The sequence below is a fragment of the Mus musculus genome, chromosome 3 (assembly GCF_000001635.26).
Source record: "Mus musculus strain C57BL/6J chromosome 3, GRCm38.p6 C57BL/6J".
Lineage (NCBI taxonomy): Eukaryota > Metazoa > Chordata > Mammalia > Rodentia > Muridae > Mus > Mus musculus.
The window spans coordinates 93,136,097-93,153,800 of record NC_000069.6 but is presented as its reverse complement, the minus strand read 5'-3'; the positions used below and the strand labels follow the sequence as shown (position 1 = coordinate 93,153,800).

General features: G+C 41.7%; 1 protein-coding gene across 1 annotated transcript; it reads right to left on the bottom strand.

The window, feature by feature from the left end:
* Positions 1-3,982: 3,982 nt before the first annotated feature.
* Crnn (cornulin) lies at positions 3,983-9,012 on the bottom strand. The gene is made up of 3 exons (NM_001081200.2): positions 8,963-9,012; positions 6,852-7,002; positions 3,983-5,754 (listed from the first exon to the last, which is right to left on the bottom strand). The coding sequence occupies exons 2-3, from the start codon at positions 6,987-6,989 to the stop codon at positions 4,330-4,332; spliced, it is 1,563 nt and encodes a 520-aa protein (NP_001074669.1). The 5' UTR covers positions 6,990-7,002; positions 8,963-9,012; the 3' UTR covers positions 3,983-4,329.
* Between the last annotated feature and the right edge of the window lie 8,692 nt (positions 9,013-17,704).

Sequence of the window (17,704 nt, the reverse complement as noted above, 5' to 3'; positions counted from 1 at the left end):
TTCTTAGGTTATAAATTAAAATTTAATTCATATACAGGGCCTAGGAAGATAGCTTAGTCATTAAGGCAGTTGCCATGAAAACATAAGGACTGATTCAGTGATTCAGATCCTGATCCTCAGCACCTTTTTTTTTTTTTAAGTCTGGCCCTGTGGCATACCTCTGCAGTTCCAGTGCTGGAAAGGCCAAGGTAGGAGGATCCCTGGAGCTTGCTAACAAGTAAGTCTACCTGAATCTGAGAGCTCCAGGTTCAATGAAAAACTCTGTCTCAAAAAGTAAGGTAAAAAACAATTGAGAAAGACACCTTGTCTGATCTGTCTTCTACAATGGCATATATACACACACGTGTACATACAAACATACACACACACACACACACACACACACACACATATACATACATATATATATATATATATATATATATATATATATATATATATATACACGTGTTTGTGATTTGTGTGCACATGCATTCACATACTCTCAGAAAGTTCTTATTATCAAACCATATTGAGGGATGGAGAGGTGGTTCAGGGATTAAAGATGGTTTTAGATTTCCCATAGGACCTAATTTTGGTTCCCAGCACCCATATTGTGTGGGTCACAACCACCTGTAACTCCAGCTCCTGCACACAGGTGGCACACATGCACACACACACACACACACACACACACACACACACACACACAAGTATTTAAAATGAGTATATGTTTGCCATATATGCATTTACTGTATTGAACTGAGACAACTAAAGGCTTTATACTTACAACATTGTTTTCTTTAATTTTTTCCTCCTGTCTTCTGTGGTTACTACTTTATTAGAGTTGACCATTAACAGATGCATACATACTAAAAAGTGTATAATTATTTGGCATTTTAAAGTGTCCTCTTATTTCTAAGGTCTGGTCATTTATTTGTTACCCTGAGAGATCTTATGTTTTGACTGAGTTCTGAAGTAGAAGATCTCAGTGAGAATGGCTGAAAAATCTTGGCAATCTGTTCCTGGCTTTTTGGGGGGTGCTTCTTAATTCTCTTGACCAAAAATAAGGCATATTATACAGCCTCATTTTTATTTTCCTTAGTGTGTTATTTCTTCATTAGTATTTTTGTTGCAGGACATATAGGGTAACAAGATGCTAGCTCTTGGGTGCATTGGTCTTGGGCCTCTTACCTTCTTTGTTGAAAAGCTTTTGGACATGTCGGTAGTCTACATGTTCTTTAGAGAGACTAGAAAAGTTTATGTATTCTGCTCTTTCACCCCAATAACTGAAGCACAGTACTATCTGTCAGTTGAGGAATATTCTCCCTTTTGGCTCAGATTGGTATCCACAGTGCTTCTCCAAACAAACTTAGCTTTCTCTTTCCAGTTCTCCTTGGTCTATAACAAAAATTCTACTCAACACTCTGCCATGAGTCAAGACCTCCTGCTTTGTGGGGAATCCTTGCTTATTATCCCCATCACTGATTTGGACGGACCACATAACCCTTCCATTCTTCACCCCAAGCATCAGAAGCGACTTCTGTGGCCATGCGCTTCTCATAGAAAGTTTCAAGTTTGCGTTTAGCATTAACTTCAGTAAGATGTTCATAGTCAGCGGTTGTGATGAAGATATTCAGATCTTTTTAACATACCCATCTAGAAGGCATCATGAAAAAGGAGTTAAAGTGTTCTTTCTTGTTTTATGACCTCATATGGATTCAAGATCTTGACCTTTGCTTTTAAAATTTTGTTTAAATCTGTTTTTCTTGATAATTATTAACTTATCTGTTTAAAAGATTTTTCTAAGCCCCTTTCTTCCTCTATTCTTCTCCCCCCCCCCATTTTTCCTCAGATAAAGCTAACATGTCAATAGTAGAACAAATCCTTTACACTATTATAAATGATACCAGACTCCTTTTTTCCCTGTTAGTTTCATGTTCATAGAAACATGTTGTATGCATAAGCAACATAGTTCTCTGTGTTTCTGTTTTATTTGCTGTATTTTTGAATTGTCTTTTGGTGATGCAGAGCCTTCATTCACTTACTCCAGAATTACTGTCACAATGTATCATCACACAGTACATATTCCATATTTCCCCTCACCTATTATTGTCTGTTCATTTCCTAGCCTAAATAATAAGATTTTCTAGAACTTCATAATTCTTTTCATATATTCCTTCATTTCTCCTCATTGTATAATTTGAAGTGAAATTCTTTTACTCCTAGTTTTTCCTTATAAGTGTGCACTTTCATCAGACAACCAGCTAGCTAGCTCTGCTTTCCATAGGCTCTCTCAGAGCTTGTTTTTGTTAGCTGATTATATTTAGATTTTCAAAGCATATAACATTAAATGCTGTTCTGTCATCTAGTCCGCATCCTTTTGTCTTGTCCTGCATTTAGATGTATTTAAACATACATTATCAGATTGTAGGTCAAATGGCTCTGTGATTCTGGCTTTGAGTGTGTTTTTCTTCTCTATCAAATTGTACAAGGAAGAATTAGTGGCAGTGACATTTCCTGGGTCCTTGCAAGTTCCTTGCTGTGTGTCCTGTGTGCATAGATAGAAAATCAAGTTGTCTTCACAAAGACCAGCCCTGCCTTCTCCATGAGCTTACCCTTAGCATTAGTACTGGGTTTTTGTTTTATGTATTCATTTTCTATCTCTGCCATCAAAAATGCACACAAACTTAATGACTTAAAATGCAGAACTTTTATCTCTACAGCACTGGAGGTCAGAAGTCTACAGTCAAGGCTCTGGAAGGACTATTTATTTTCTGAGGAGCACTTTGGAAATTCCTTTTCTAGCTTCAGGAATCTACTTGCATCCCTTGCACCTTGACCAAGGTTCTAAGTGTTGGTCCCACAATCACAAATCTTACTGACTTTTGGCCCCTTTGTTTCATTTTATAAGGACCTTTGTGATTATATTGAGCTTCAGATAGGCCACAATGAGCCCCATCTCAGTGTCCTGCAAATCCCTCTTGGAGATATAAAGAGGTATCCACAAGTTTTAGGGGGTGGCAGAGGCACATCTTTGGAGGTATTCGGCCTACCAGATTTTGTTTTTTCCTTAGAAAAATTTTCATAACTCAACAATGCAGTAAAAAAACAGAAAGGCTTCCTACATATTTGTTGTACCAAGCTTCTCAGAGTACCCATTCTGTACTACAAGTACCCACCCTTAAACTTATAAACATTAGTCATAGGCTAATTGTCCAAAGAGTGAGAATATTTAGGCTTAGTATTTAAAACTGGTATCTTCCTGGGCTGGAAAGATGGTTCAGTAATTAAGAGCACCTACTGCTCTTGCAGATGTGCAAGTTCCACTTCCAGCAATCTCAATGGCAGCTCACAACGATCTGTAGCCCCAGAATCGGGGATATCTAATGTCTACTTCTAGCCTCTACAGGTGCACATGCATTGACCCAGGTACATACATATACCAATAAAAACAAAATGAAAAACTCTTACCTCCCTGGTAATTTTTAAAGTAAAGAATAGTTGAGAGTTTCTGCTATACAGCTTGTTGATACCCAGCAAGTAGGGCAACATGGAGGGGAAGTGTTGGCACAGAATGGGAGGGGAAGATTAGGGCCTCTCACTAGTGACTAAGTCCCTGGGAATGCATGACCTCATCCCTTCCCAGCACAGCTCTGGAGGGTCTTCATCCATTTTGTAATAACCTCTGTGACCTTGCATAGGAATAGAGTCTTAACATTCTAGAATTAGAGGAAATGAATGACAGTAATTGTATTTGTATTTCTTAGTGGTCCATTGAGGGCTATTACAAATAATCATCTTATGGAAGAAGGCATCCCTGACCCACCTCTGCCAAGTATAAAATGTGCTCTCTCCTCTATTCAGCTCTTTCTAACTCTAGGGTCGCATACATTCTTTCAACCCAGTGTTCCTTGAGAGGTGGGGCTATGTTCAGTTCAACATTAGAACTCTAGAGCCCTCAGTTTATCGCATCAGTAGGTATTGACTAACACACTGGGGCCAGCTTCTAAGCCTTTATTGATGCAATGGACAGATACCAGAGATAAAACAGCTTTGAAACCCCCTGAAAATTGGGGGGAATTCAGTGCAATGAGATGACCTCCTCCACATCTTCCTGTTTCTGAGAATATCAGGTAAGAGAGGTGAGTTTCTGAGAGCAGCAGGTAAGAGAGGTGAGTTTTGACAAGAAATCACCTTGTAGAGATGATCACTGTAAAAGAACCAAACAAGAAGAATCATGGCTGTCTGGTGAAGTACCATGGCAGGGCAGGGCAGGGCAGGGCAGGGCAGGGCAGGGCAGGGCAGGGCAGGGCAGGCCAACCTCACTCCAGCTGGAATCGGGAAAAGTCATGGCTGCTCTGTCTTCAAGTAGGTATATAGTCCCTTGGCTGTGATTCCTTTCTTCTCCATCTGTGGTATATCCTGGCCCTGAGCTGAAGGAGTACCAGAGTGCAGGCTACCTGGATCCTGGCTTCGGATTACTATTTCCCTTGTGTGGTCATTGACCCACTCCTCTCTAACCACTGTGGGTACTCTCTCTACCTGCCTGGCTGTCGGGCTTGGGTGATTCTCTATAATAGTGTCTGTCTCAGTCTGGACCTGTCCTCCTATCACTGACTCTTCTGTCTCATAGTTGCTTACTGGTGTCCAGCTTTGCCCCATGCATGGCTTTGTCTGTGTACGTTCCTTTTCTTGAGCCACAAATTTATGTGCAGACTGGCTCCCATCATGTTCCAAAGTCTGGGTATATGATCCTGCCTGTGTCTGGTAGTGTCTTGTCCCCACCTGTTCTGCCTGACTGCTTTCTAGCCCATGGATCTCAGTCTCTCTGTTTTGGCCATACATGGACCCATGAGTCTGGGTGCTACTATTTTCTGCCTGCTGGCTCCTGCCTTGTTCCATTGTCTGAGTATGTGTCTGAATATATGACTCTCCCTGTGCCTGGTGGTGTTCTTTAACACTCTGGCTTGCCTGGTTCCTGTCTTGGCCATGAATCACAGTCTCAGTGCTCTGGTCATAGATAGACCCCTGTGTCTGGATGCTATCACTTCCTGTTTGCTGCCCCCAGGCCTGTTCTACCATCTGTGTGTGTATCTGAGTATGAGACCCTGCCTGTGTCTGGTAGTGTTGTGTAGAAGCTCTGTCTGCATGGCTTCTGTCTTGGTGATGGCTGTTAGTTCCTCTGTTATAGTCACAGGTAGACCCCTGTGTGTAGAAGTTACCTGCTTGGGTCTGAGCTGTAGATCCAGTTGTGATCTCATCTGTCTGTTGGCTACTCTGTGGTTGCCTCTCTGACCTCTTCTGTCTGGTCCAACTCTTGTCTTCTGTTCTTGGGGTCTGCTCCACCTGTCCTGTCACTTGTGTTTGTTGGCTTATCATTTCCTGTGTCTGAGACTCAGTCTGCCTGTCATGACTGCTGACCTGTGTAGGGTAGCTGTCCTGATTCTGGGTATGTGTCCCAACCCTGTCCTGTCCTCTAGAAGCCTGATCTCTCTGTCCACAGCTGCTGTCTTCACAGTGCTGTGCTGCTCCGTCTTTTGCCACTTCAGCACCACCTCTCTGTCTTTGCTCCAGCTCTTTTGAAGATCCAGAATAGCAGCCTTCAGACTTGTCAGATATGCAAGCACCCTTAGGACTCTCATTCAGTGTCTTAAAGCAAGCCCGTGCAACTTTAAACACCAAGACTAGGAATTCCTTGAACTCTACAGTCCCTGTGTTATCTTCATCCAACAGGCGCAGGACTTCATCCACAGTTGCAGGATCATGGGGCTTCTGGGGGAGAGATGAAGCCAAGTCAGCACTTTTCCTCTAAGGAGAACCTGGTCTGATCAGTTGCACTCAACATCCAGGCTCCCTCACTCCACTGCAGATGGGAGCTCTCAGACCCACTGCACTGCCTATAACATCACATGTTTCATGATGTGTGTCTTTTGTTGTAGCATCTCTCTTACTCAAGGGTAGCTAGCAACTTTTGTTATTATATATATCCTTGACTTCAGATCCGCAAGATGATCGACTAGGTAAAGACGTATTAAAGGAATGCATGTGCTCAATATGCAACCGTCTGGGCTTCTGGCTCCTTCTTTTGGCTGCCCTTGGCACTTTGCCTATAGCACCAACCCCACAGGAGGTATACCAGGAGCCTGACCCCATGCGATCCTGAAATCTCCCATGATGGGGAGTCCCAGCAGGACAGCAGGCTATGCTAAACATGCACACACCATCCTAGTATGCCAGTGTTTGCACCTAGGACTTCATTACCTGGTCTGCTTTAGATGTCGGCTGAAGGCATTATGTGCATTACGGCCTTGGTGCTGGCTTGCTGAATGGGGTAGGTCTCAGTGTCCCCAGCACCCACAGATATTCAGAAGTAGGGCTCCAAAAATCTCATTTTTGACTTGACTAATATTGAGCTAATATTTTGAAGCAACTGCTTTGTGCAAGGCAAAAGCAAGCTCTTAAAGAGTGCTAATAGGCAATCACATTTCAGACAGGTATAGGAAATGTTTACAGTGTCAGATTTGAGAAGCACCAGAAAGCAGTGACTACTTTTTCTTTTAGGCCATTTGAAGAATCTGTTCTTACCTGAATTGTCTCTTTATAGTCTACTTACTTTGTCTTGAACTTAACATGAATTAAAGCAGAGGATCAGATCCAAGAAGCTGCCCTTTCTATAAGGAGCTGGATCTGTCACCTATCGTGACCTTTGCCCTCCATGTTTTTCTTATTTGCAGGCACAACTACTAATCCAGGTAGGACACTTGAATTTGGCTCCTTACTCTTTACATTCTTCAGGCAAGAGCCCATGCACATAAACACACGTTGGCTGTCCTTATCATGTCTTTCCCTTTCACCCCTACATATCATACCACTATGACGTCAGCAAACTCATGTTCCAGGAGCCTCTTCAACTCCTGCCTCGTGAGTACTTTGCAGCCACCCTCTGACCTGGCATAGCACCCGAAGGCTTCGATGATCCCGTGGATGTTTTGCAGCAACTGAGGCATCTTTGAAGCTATGCTGGAAAATATAAAAAGGCCTTTTATGGGCACCATAGTCAGCCCCGGCTGTTTCCACACAGTACTTCAAGGCTCAGTCCTTTCATTGTGTCTTCAGCTGTGTTTTGGGTTTTTCCACCTTCCTCGGTCTTTTCCTCAAAGTGTACTTTCTGATGAGAAGGAGAAGCACTCAGACTGTGGAAGTTTCTGAGTCAACATTTAATGCCGGGTTCCGCCACCTACCTGCTTTGCTCTTTCGTGCCTCAGTTTATTCACTGTGAGTGGAGCTGATACTAGCACTTACTTCAGAGAGGTATCATAAAGGCTTTAGGAGATAATTCATGAAAAGCACCCAGCTGATGCTTGGCTTATGCTAAGTGGTAGCTATTAAGTATCATCACCATCATTATCATAATGTACATATACACATATATAATTTGTGTCCAACTATAGACACGCACTGCTCACAAAGCAGTTTCCTGTGTAACATAGCTTATGACCCTTATTATCACTATTATTTTCATAGGTGGGGGAAAAGGCTGAGAGGAGATAGATTTGTGAAGGCCGCACATTATTTTCTTTTAACACAAATGCAAATATTTCTTTAGAATATACTTGTGGACAGTTTCTTTTTTTCTTTTGCCTGTCTCTAGGGTGTTAATGTCCTACTGGAAACAACAGAAAACATCAAGTACACACAGCAGTTAGACCCTCCAAGGATCCAGCCCTACCCTCTCAATGTTCTTGGCCAAGGGATTCAGGAAGGAGAAGAAGGTAGGCTGCACTGTTGGAGAGAATTGGGTTAGTGGTGCTATCTGGGGTAGGAGGCCTTTTAACTGAGAGTCCAAGATGCTCTCTGCCTTCAGTCCTGGGATCTATCGGAGAAGTCAGTTTCTGTAACAGACAAGTTGTCCATTAAGTCTAAAGCACTGGTGACCTGTGATGGATGGTGCTCTTCCAAAATGAAAACTTTCATTTCCATTACCAAGGAATTTGGAGGTAGGTGAAGGGGAAGATGGGTGTGACTGAATGGGCAAGAGACATATGTGTGTTAAATAGAAGACTTAGAGAGACCAGAAAGAGGAGAGGTGCCAAAGATGACAAGGTTCAAGGACAAAGGAAGACGGAAGCTTGTAGCATCTAGAAAACCAATGAAGGGACCTTGGAGATTGTGGGTAGAGGATGGCATGGGTAAAGAAGGAAGGAGTGAGGGAAGGAAGGAGTCCTGGTTCAGGAAAAAGCAAGTCAGTGTGGTCAGAGGATTGAGGAAGTCTAGACTCCAGGTGAACTGTTCAGGAACAACTTTTCTACTGATCCAAGAGTCAATAACTCTTTCTTCTGTGTGCCTAAGGGCATAAAACTTCAATACTTCCCTATGTTTTAAAAACACATGGCAGTCTTTAGTCACTGACTATACATAATGAAAAGAAAAAAAAAAACCATCCTTTTAGTGATTATTCAGATTCTTAGAATGAAACTACAAATTCATCTTGCCTATATATCAACTTAAGGAAGGAAGGAAGGAAGGAAGGAAGGAAGGAAGGAAGGAAGGAAGGAAGGAAGGAAGAGACGGAGGGAGAGAGGATGGAAGGAAGGAAGTGCATAGCCTCTTCCTCCATAAGGCAACTTGAGCTTATTGTCTGGGTTGGCAGAAACAAAACTTCTAGAACCTTAGGAAGGAGAGGAGGAAGTTATGCTGATCCAGGATGGTACATGGGTGGTGAGTAGCTCCATTGCTGCTGCCCATGTCATCTAGTGAGAAGAGCTACAGGCTAGACCCATTGAGAGGAGAAAGCTGTGTTGCTTCAGAAGAGCAGCATTTCCCAAACGCTCTGGCTTTAGTCTGCCTGAGGCTCTCTGGGGGCCCTTCCTACCTCCAGCTAAGCACTGAGATCTGACAACTCAGATCTGACAGCTCTGAATTCATGAGCTCAGCTTGCCAAGACACCTAGAATGAGCAAGAAGTTCTGGAGGGAACTTACCTAATGCTCAGGCAGGATGGGACAAGTTTCTGTTAAGCAGTGTGTAGAGTACTTGTCAGAGGGACAAGAACCTTTTATAGAGGATTTAATGGCTCTCATATGTATTTTAGACAGGATGTCTCCACCCTACAAGCAGGCTTGATTCATCCAAGGCTTAGCCCAGCCCAGCCCCACCTCCTTTTTTCTTCAGTTCACCTTCTGACCCAAGACTGCTTTCCTCTAATTACAAGCCCTTTCTACCACATTTGGAGCTGTCTTTTGTTATGTTTGTCCCCCTTATGACTAGGAGACCCCTTTCTAATGAGCTGGGCTCAGCAGTAATTTGCACAGGCCTGAGATCCCAGGGAATATGATACATCACCTGCAAAGTAAGAGAAGTCTTTGTTTCTTCATTCAGGCATTCAAGAACATATCCGCTTATTGAAGATTATTCTTTTCAGAGTATTTTTTTATTTTTCTGATACTGCTGCTGTTACTTACACATGTTCTATTCTCTTTCACAGCTGATAAGAAAAAGGCTTAAGGTGATTATTCGTGGTCTCTTTACTGGACAGAAGGATCCCAGTGGCCCTGTGGATTTGAAAGGCAAGGCCAAAGGAAAGAACCTTTTTCATACTGACTCATAGAAACCCATTTCCTCAAAACTTCACAGCAATATCCAAGGTGAAAGTATCAATCAGTTCAGTCCAAGAGAGCATGGGGCTTTTACAATAGGTTACCTTCCTTTGGGTTCTCTCCTGCTCCATTTTATACTCACTGTCTCTGGGCTACAAGAGGAATATATTTGTCAACTATATATGCACGAACACACACACACACACACACACACACACACACACACACACACACACACACTGGAGGCCATTATACACAATTCAGGGACTCAACACCATCTGTTAGGTCAGGTGTCTTTTCTAACACAGCATCATCTGCATCAGCTGTCAGATCACAATTGGTTAGTGGAAGAGATACCAGGGCTTCTCTCAGGCTGGGTGGCAGATGACTTCTCACCCTAAAGATTTTTTGACTGGTCTGAATATCTGTCATCATGACAGCAGTCACAAACCCATCCCTTACTGAATACCTGTTCACTAGCCCTTTCCTTCATGGAGGAATCCATAACGATGAAGTGGGGGTGTCTAGAGGGTGTCCACTGATGCTGTATCTTCAATGTAACAAACAATGGTAATTGAGTTTCTCTAAAAACACTCATATTTTGAAGATATTCTGAAGATTGGCTGATCATACCTCCATGGTTGCAGACTTAAATTACCACAATGAGAGCCAAAATGACCTCAAGCTATTCTTAGTTCTTTAATAGCCATTTATTCTCTACACCTGTATTTGACTTCACCCCATCTTGACTTGTAGACTAAACTTGGAATATATTGCTAAGCTTGACATGTGTAGCTTGTCCCAACTCAGAAGATAAAGGTGTCATCAGAGCACATTGGAAACGTGTAGCAGGGCTTTTGCTGCCTTGCTGTCTCCCATCTGCATGACGTTCCATCTGTTTGTTCAGTATGTGTGATTTGTAACTCTCTTTTGAGTCTGTGAAATGTTTTAAGTAACTTCCACAATGGAACATGTTACCTGAAGCACCCTGATCTGTGCCATGGGGTCGTGGCCATTCATCTTTAAGAATAACTATTTCCTTTGGAGCAAAACTTTTTTTAAATCTCTAAATCCAGAACATTCCATGACTCTTTTCTTTGCAAAACATTTCTACAGATCAGAGAGCTGTTTCCAAGAGCAGCTTTCATGAAGAGACATTTGGTGGTACTGTTGCCAAGACAAGTTGGGAAAGAAAGGGGACAGAGACATGGTTCTTGGAAAGGAAACAAACAAAACAAAATAAAATAGTCAACAGTCTGGGCCTCCATTATCCTCTCTCCAATTGTATCCTTATCTCTCCAAAGCACTCTGTAAAGAACACCCTGGAAACCCAGTAAGTAGCTCAGAGTCATCCCTGAAAATACCAGGAAGGATTAGGTAGATGTCTGTGATAGCTCTGATGACAGGAGTCTAATGACTTAGGATATGTCACTTCTTCCTTCTAAGTCTAATCCCTGACTGACAGAGGTGTGGGCCCTGTTGGTTCTCAGCTATAATCTAGGCAGCACATGTGGATAAGTCTTCAGCATCCTTAGTTTGATCATGAAAGCTGTAATCTGCCATTTCTGGGACTCTAAATCTCTCTGTCTCCATAGAGAAAGCAATCGAGAAATTCCTAATCTCCTTTCTGTTGGAAAAGAAAAGAACTCACATCAGAAGCTACTGGGGATAAGGGGAAGTTTCTTTTTCTGCTGTATCAGAGTCATTCTCAAACTTGCTGGTACAGAAGATGTGTAACTCACAGGTAATGGGAACAGATGTATTTCCCACTATCAGTCATTTCCCATTCAACTGCCTCTTGACTTCCTGCAAGCCTTTCTGTTTTAATGCTTCCTCTCTATTACCTATATGCAGAGACCTTCCCCAGCAAATGGCACCGCCTCCTCTGTAGTGCATTTCTAGATTGTCCCAATCATATGAGAATGTTCCTTTGCTTGGTAGCTTGCTCACAGCATTCTTGCTGGTGCACATTTACAGCTTTTGTTTTACTGTGCCTTCATTACCATTAATTGTCTCTCAGTTTCTTTCCAGAGTATACCTTCCTTTGGAGAACAAAGGCAGTCTGTAGTAAAGGTGGCAGCTTGAAATGGAAGCCTGGTCCATTTTCAGGGAAGTGTCACTGATACATGAAGACTAGGTAATGTATCATTCAAACCATGCTCGTCTCTAGGTTTCCACTGCACTAAGCTACTGGTCCCCATTCCTATGTTCATGGGAACAATGAGCAGAGCAATTCTGTATCTGAGATCAAAAGTATATCCCTGAACCAAGCTAAGGAGAATCTTCAAGGCAGATCTGCATTGGGATAGACTGGATTTGTGATGGTTTGAATTCTATAAATCCAATGGTGCTCTCTAGTAGGGCTGGTCAGCGTTTGCTTATTTCCTCCTCAACACTTAATCCTGCCGCATAAGTATCCAGGATTAAAAGGAATGGTTGGTGACAGCTGTTTGAGATACAAAGAAGCATCAAGTGTATGCTAGCTCCTCCTCTTACCAACTTGTGTCTGTCCTAGGTTTATGCCATTTTGTAGAACTTTTGAGGCCATTCTGAAGGCCACTAGGCATTTGTTGTTGTTGTTTTGTTTGTTTTGTAGATCACATTTACCAGGCTGGTTCTGGAAAGATGAGAAACACATAGACATTGTCCTTATCCTCAGGGCACAGACAGTTCCACCATGGGACTGGCAACATGGTTTAATAAACCTCAATTTCCTTATCTGTAAATGACATACTCTTTACTTATACCACATGGTTATGGTCAGGTTATAATATACATCAAGGTGACGGGGATAGAGGGTAGCTAGTAAAGATATTGCATTGCAAACATGGGGAGTTTGAACTCCAGAGTTTATCTTTTTAAAAGTGTACTCTAAAGTACTGCTCTCTGGGATGCAATTTGAGGTGAAAAAAGTTTGTTTCAGATTACAAATTATAGTCCATCGTGGATGGAAGTCAGGATTGGAGTTCAAGGCAGGAACCTGGGGGCTGGAACTGAATGAAGGACCATGAGTAAACAACGTTGTCTATTATCTTGTTCTCATGGCTTTCTCAGCCTGTTTTCTTATACAAGCTAGAACTACCTGCCCAAGGTGGCTTTGCCCAGAGTGGGCAGGGTTCTCTCATATCAATTGTTAATCAAGAAAATTCCCCACAAACTTGCCTACAGGTCAGTTTGATGTACCTCAGTTCCTCAGTTATGGTTCCTTTTCTGAGGTAACACCAGTTTACATCAAGTTAACACACACACACACTAAATGTGAAATTACATTATAAACTGATGAGCCCTAAATCATGCCTAGGCATCTAAAGTAATTGCATTTCTGCCTTTTGATTGCAGAAATGAAGAATATACATGAGATTAATAGTCACATGGCTCACACATTCAATACTTGGAAAAGCAACAAATATATAATTTGTACAATAGCACAATTTCAGAATAATAAAAATCTAAGGTTAGTGATAGGTATCATTATCTGCAAATTAATCTCAAATGAAATTATAATTATTAATGAGAAAGAAATATTATTCAATGTATACATCTTTTGTGTCTCCGTAACTAGACACAACTTACAATTATCCTGGCTCATTAGCAGCAGATTGGGACTTGTGGAGATTGTGTTTGGGTGCCTGGTCCTTCCATCTGAGCCCTTCAGGGCTGTAATTGCCGACATAGAAGTTCCAGATGCTTGGAGGTCTTTCCGAGTATACCAAAGGGCCCAAAGATCACATGACTGCCAACTAGTGCTGTGTACGTAAACATGATACCTGATTGTGCCATGAGGTTTTCAAATGTATGCTATGGACCTGGCAGCAGTATCCAGACAACAGTCATTTGTCCCTACGCAGTCAACCATAAGCATGACTGCCGGATCTGAGACTGAAGGAAGCTGGTTCCAGGCAAGGCCTAGAAGACTGGATGACGACAATGCTTGGTTCTAGGAGCAGTCAAAGGAACTAAGTAGTCCAACCAAGCCTGCACCCTCGAGGCAAAATTCTGATTGAAATGGATGTCCAGAACATGGCTATTTCAAGACCCAGAAAAGGAAGTATGTCTATTTGCTGGGATCTGGAAGAGGCCCTGTTTATCTGTTATGCTCAAGTTCTTTCACTGACAATGGACTGGGGCTCATAGTGAGGCTCAGGAGCTGTTCATTGTGCAGACTGTAGTGAACACTGAATTAGTATAATTTTAACACACTGGTACCTCACTTCTCTGATCCCAAAGTGTTCTCACAAACTGGGAGGTTCTTACTATTCCTATGTTTCAAAAGAAAGACTTAAGTTTCAATAAAGAAAAATGTCATTTCCAAAGTCGCTCTGTTGTTTTGGGTAAGAGATGAAACCAGAACTGTGAATTTGGCTCCATTGGCTTCTCTTTGCATTTGCCTTGACGGTGGCTTGTGATTGGACTGAGTTATGTTGCTAAAGGGTGCTTGTCTACATGTATGCCTCTTTCACAGCCGCAGAATAGTGTGGGATCAAGGATCTAGATGAGAGATCACATAAGGAGTTGGGTTTGGATCACAAAAGGGAAAAACTTGAGGCAGCTGTCCAAGACTGAGATGTGGAGCCCCAAACTATCATGTATTATCTTACACAACAGTGGATTTTAACCTTTTCCTCTGATGTCACTAGCCAAGAATTTGAGACCTTCCTACTTCTTCTAAATCTTTCTCTTCTCAGTATATCTGTAGGCAGAAATGACCTTTTATTGTTATTAAACTAGAAGCTGAGGCACTGGGGTGGTGGCCCAGTCAGTAGAATACTTGTGTCAAAAGCATAAGGACCCAAGTTCAAATCCCCAGCACCCACATAAAAACCAGGTGCAGCAGTGTCCATAAGCCTAGCACTAGATTTGCAGAGACATGTAGATGCCTCAAGATCATGAGCAAGCCAGTATAGCTGAATTGGTGAGTTTCAGACTCAGTGAGAGACCTTATCCCAGAAAGTAATATAGAGAGGAACTCAAGAAGAAACCTGATGTTCACCCTGCCTGCACATACACATGAGCACAAATACACATATATTTACATGAACACATGTGCACCCACACAAACATGTACAGAGGCGCATACATGTGCTCATGCACACATACACACACACTATGCCACCTGACTTCAGGCTTCTCCAATAAGGGTCTCTGAGACTTGGGGTAAATCCTAAAAACTTCTGAGTCTTGGTCTTTGTATGAGAAAGGAGCTTGTATACTTTTCTTTCAGGGTGGTATATAGATTACATGAAATAATGAGTCTTTAAAAGGTTTTTCTTTTCTTTTCTTTTTTTTTTCTTTTTTTTTTTTTTTTTTTTTTTTGGTGACTGGAAACAGTAGGCTTTCGATGAATAGTAGACTTATAATGCCAGTAACAAACACAAGGTCAAAGGTGATAAAAGAACATTGACAATTCAAACTTGAGTTCATCATTCTTAAACAAGAAGATTTAATGTGGTTAAACTGAGAGACCAGGGACTCCTGCCATGAACCAGGGTTTAGAGCATAACCTGGTTACCATTATGACCATGTGTGCATGGTAGTGTCATCTGTAGATACATTGTAGTTTCAACATGTCAAGTAGCAAAGTAGGGTCAGAAGTTTTCTAAAGTTATTCTGGACGAAAATTCTCAACAGTTGACCACAAATGGACAGTCAGAATATGAAGATTTGATAATTGACATGGGATAATTAAACTACATGGATAGAAGACCTAGAGGACCACACCTGCATGGCTCCATGGTTCTCAGGATATAGATAGGCATTCACCCCGGAAACACTCTGAATGCTATTAGATTCTGTGGGGTCTGTCACTTTTAACTATTTTTGCTGACAGCTCCCAAGATCTAAGCTAAGTGTCTTGCCCAACCAGGGAAGGGTGCTTGCTGTCTTCTAGATTCCAGGCTTGGGCTGTGCACACAGGCCTACAGACTCCACATCTTGAAATCAGGGTGGGAGCTGGGCAGGAGATGACAGCAGATCCTCGTCATGTACTATTCCTGAAGCTTCCACTTTGGTTGTCTGCCTTTGCAACAGTCTCAGATAGAAAACCAGCACAGCCCCTGCAAGGTGGGGCCTGTGGGAGGGATGTAAGGTCCTCAGTGGATGAGGACTTTGGGAGGGAGGGAGTCCCAGCTCTGCTTCACTGGGATGAAAGGTGCATTTTTTGTTTTGTTTCTAAAATTGGAAAATTGTGTTCTTGCATATTCCAGTGCTAACAAGCCTCTGCTTGGCATGTCTGACCTGGTAGCCACTCCAACAGTGAGTGCAAAGGGGCAGCTCTCCCTGTACTCCTGGAGCCCTGGCTGCAGCACAGGGCAAGAGATCAGAGAGCACCCTTGTTGAGTCTGGTTCCTTCACATGGTGTGCTAAGCAGAGCTCTTTAGAGAAACCGAACCATAGGAGGCACCTAGATACCTATGTGAAGATGGGCAGCAGAGTCTGGGGGGAAGACTCAGTTTTCTTTAAGGGGATGGCCATTGGGAGTTTCGCCAAGCTCCAGTGATTATATGAGCAACACAAATTGAACTTTTTTTTTTCTTCTTTTTGGTGGGAGGTAGATCTGAGCAGACTGGGCAGTGAGTTTGATCAGGGTGCATAATATGAAATTCCCAAATAATCAACAAAAAGATGTTAGAAAAAATTAAAAAATGAAAGATAAAGTCCTTTTACAGATCAAAGTCTGCTAATTTAAATATTAACCACATTCCCCAAAACATCTTTCTGGCAACATCTATACTAGTGTTTGTATCAGAATTAGTTACATTGACACATAAATTTAGATAGCACTGCTTGCAGTTTCCTCCAGACATGGCTTTGCACAATGGAGGGTTTCCACAGATGACTTCTTGTTTGTTTTGCCTTTCTCCTTAAGAAGTCTGTGCCAGTATTAAAAAAAAAAAAGATGTATTTGCTTTTTTAAATTGTGTATGTGTGAGTGTTTTGTCTGCATGTATATTTGTACCACATGAGTCCTGGTGCTTCTTGAGGTTAGAAGGAGATATCAGATCCCTTGAACCTGGAGTGACAGATGTCTGTGAACTGCCAAATGGGTCCTGAGAAATGAGCTCAAGTTTTCTGCAAGAGCAGTGAATGCTCTTAACCAATGAGACATCTCTCCAGCTCCCAAGTATTTTAATTAAGCAGTTTTAAGTTCTTATTTAAAGTATATGTGGCCAGACGTGGTGGCGTATGCCTTTAATCCCAGCACTCAGGAGGCAGAGGCAGAGGCAGGCAGATTTCTGAGTTCCAGGCCAGCCTGGTCTACAAAGTGAGTTCCAGGATAGCCAGGGCTATACAGAGAAACCCTATCTCAAAAAACAAAACAAAAAACAAAAACAAATAACAAACAAAAATGTATATGTGTACTTCAAAGAAAAATCAAAATATCCAAAGAAAATATCACTCTAAATCTATGATCAAAAAAATAGATGGTGTATCTTTCTAGTCATTTTATGTGTACAGATAAATGATGCTAATAGTCCTCTATCATACATATGCTGCTGAGTGAGTCCAAATATTGACTCACTTGATCCTCCCAGCACCAATAAGGTAGGGATACTGTTATTTCCATCTCCAGACAAAGAAAGCAAGGCATAGAAAGGTTAAGTGACTAAGTGTAAATTATAGTCAGTGAATGGTACTTGATCTTCAGACCCAAGCACCATGGTTCTGTAGATTGAGCCATCTTCATTTATAGTCTTCCTTTTGTCCTCCCTTTGTGTATCTGTGTGGTAGATATAATATACAACATATATGAAAGTGTATATGTGTGATATAACATGTAATATATATAACATATAACATAAGATGTATGATGTATGATACACGATATAATATAATATAAATATATATCAAGAGAGGAGTTAGTCTATACTTGGGTATCAATTATTAATTTTATTTTATCTGATTTTCATATAATTAGGGGAGATTTTCACTTTGAGATCATTAGATACTCTTCAACAATTTATATTGTTTGTGGCAGGAAATAAGAATTAATTAGTCCCCCTTTTAGCAATTTTTTTTCTATCAAATACATAATGTGAATATTATATTCTTTTTAAAAAACCAGCAATGACATTTCAGTGCTAGAAGTTGAATCCAGGGTGTTGTGCATTCCAGGCAAGCACTCTGTCC

Bases quoted from the DNA above. Each gene is read 5' to 3' on its own strand.
- Crnn (NM_001081200.2), bottom strand. From the start codon at position 6,989: ATGCCTCAGTTGCTGCAAAACATCCACGGGATCATCGAAGCCTTCGGG. The intron at 5,755-6,851 runs GTATGATATGTA...TCTCTCCCCCAG, and splicing joins AGTTTGCTGACGTCATAGTG to AAGCCCCATGATCCTGCAAC.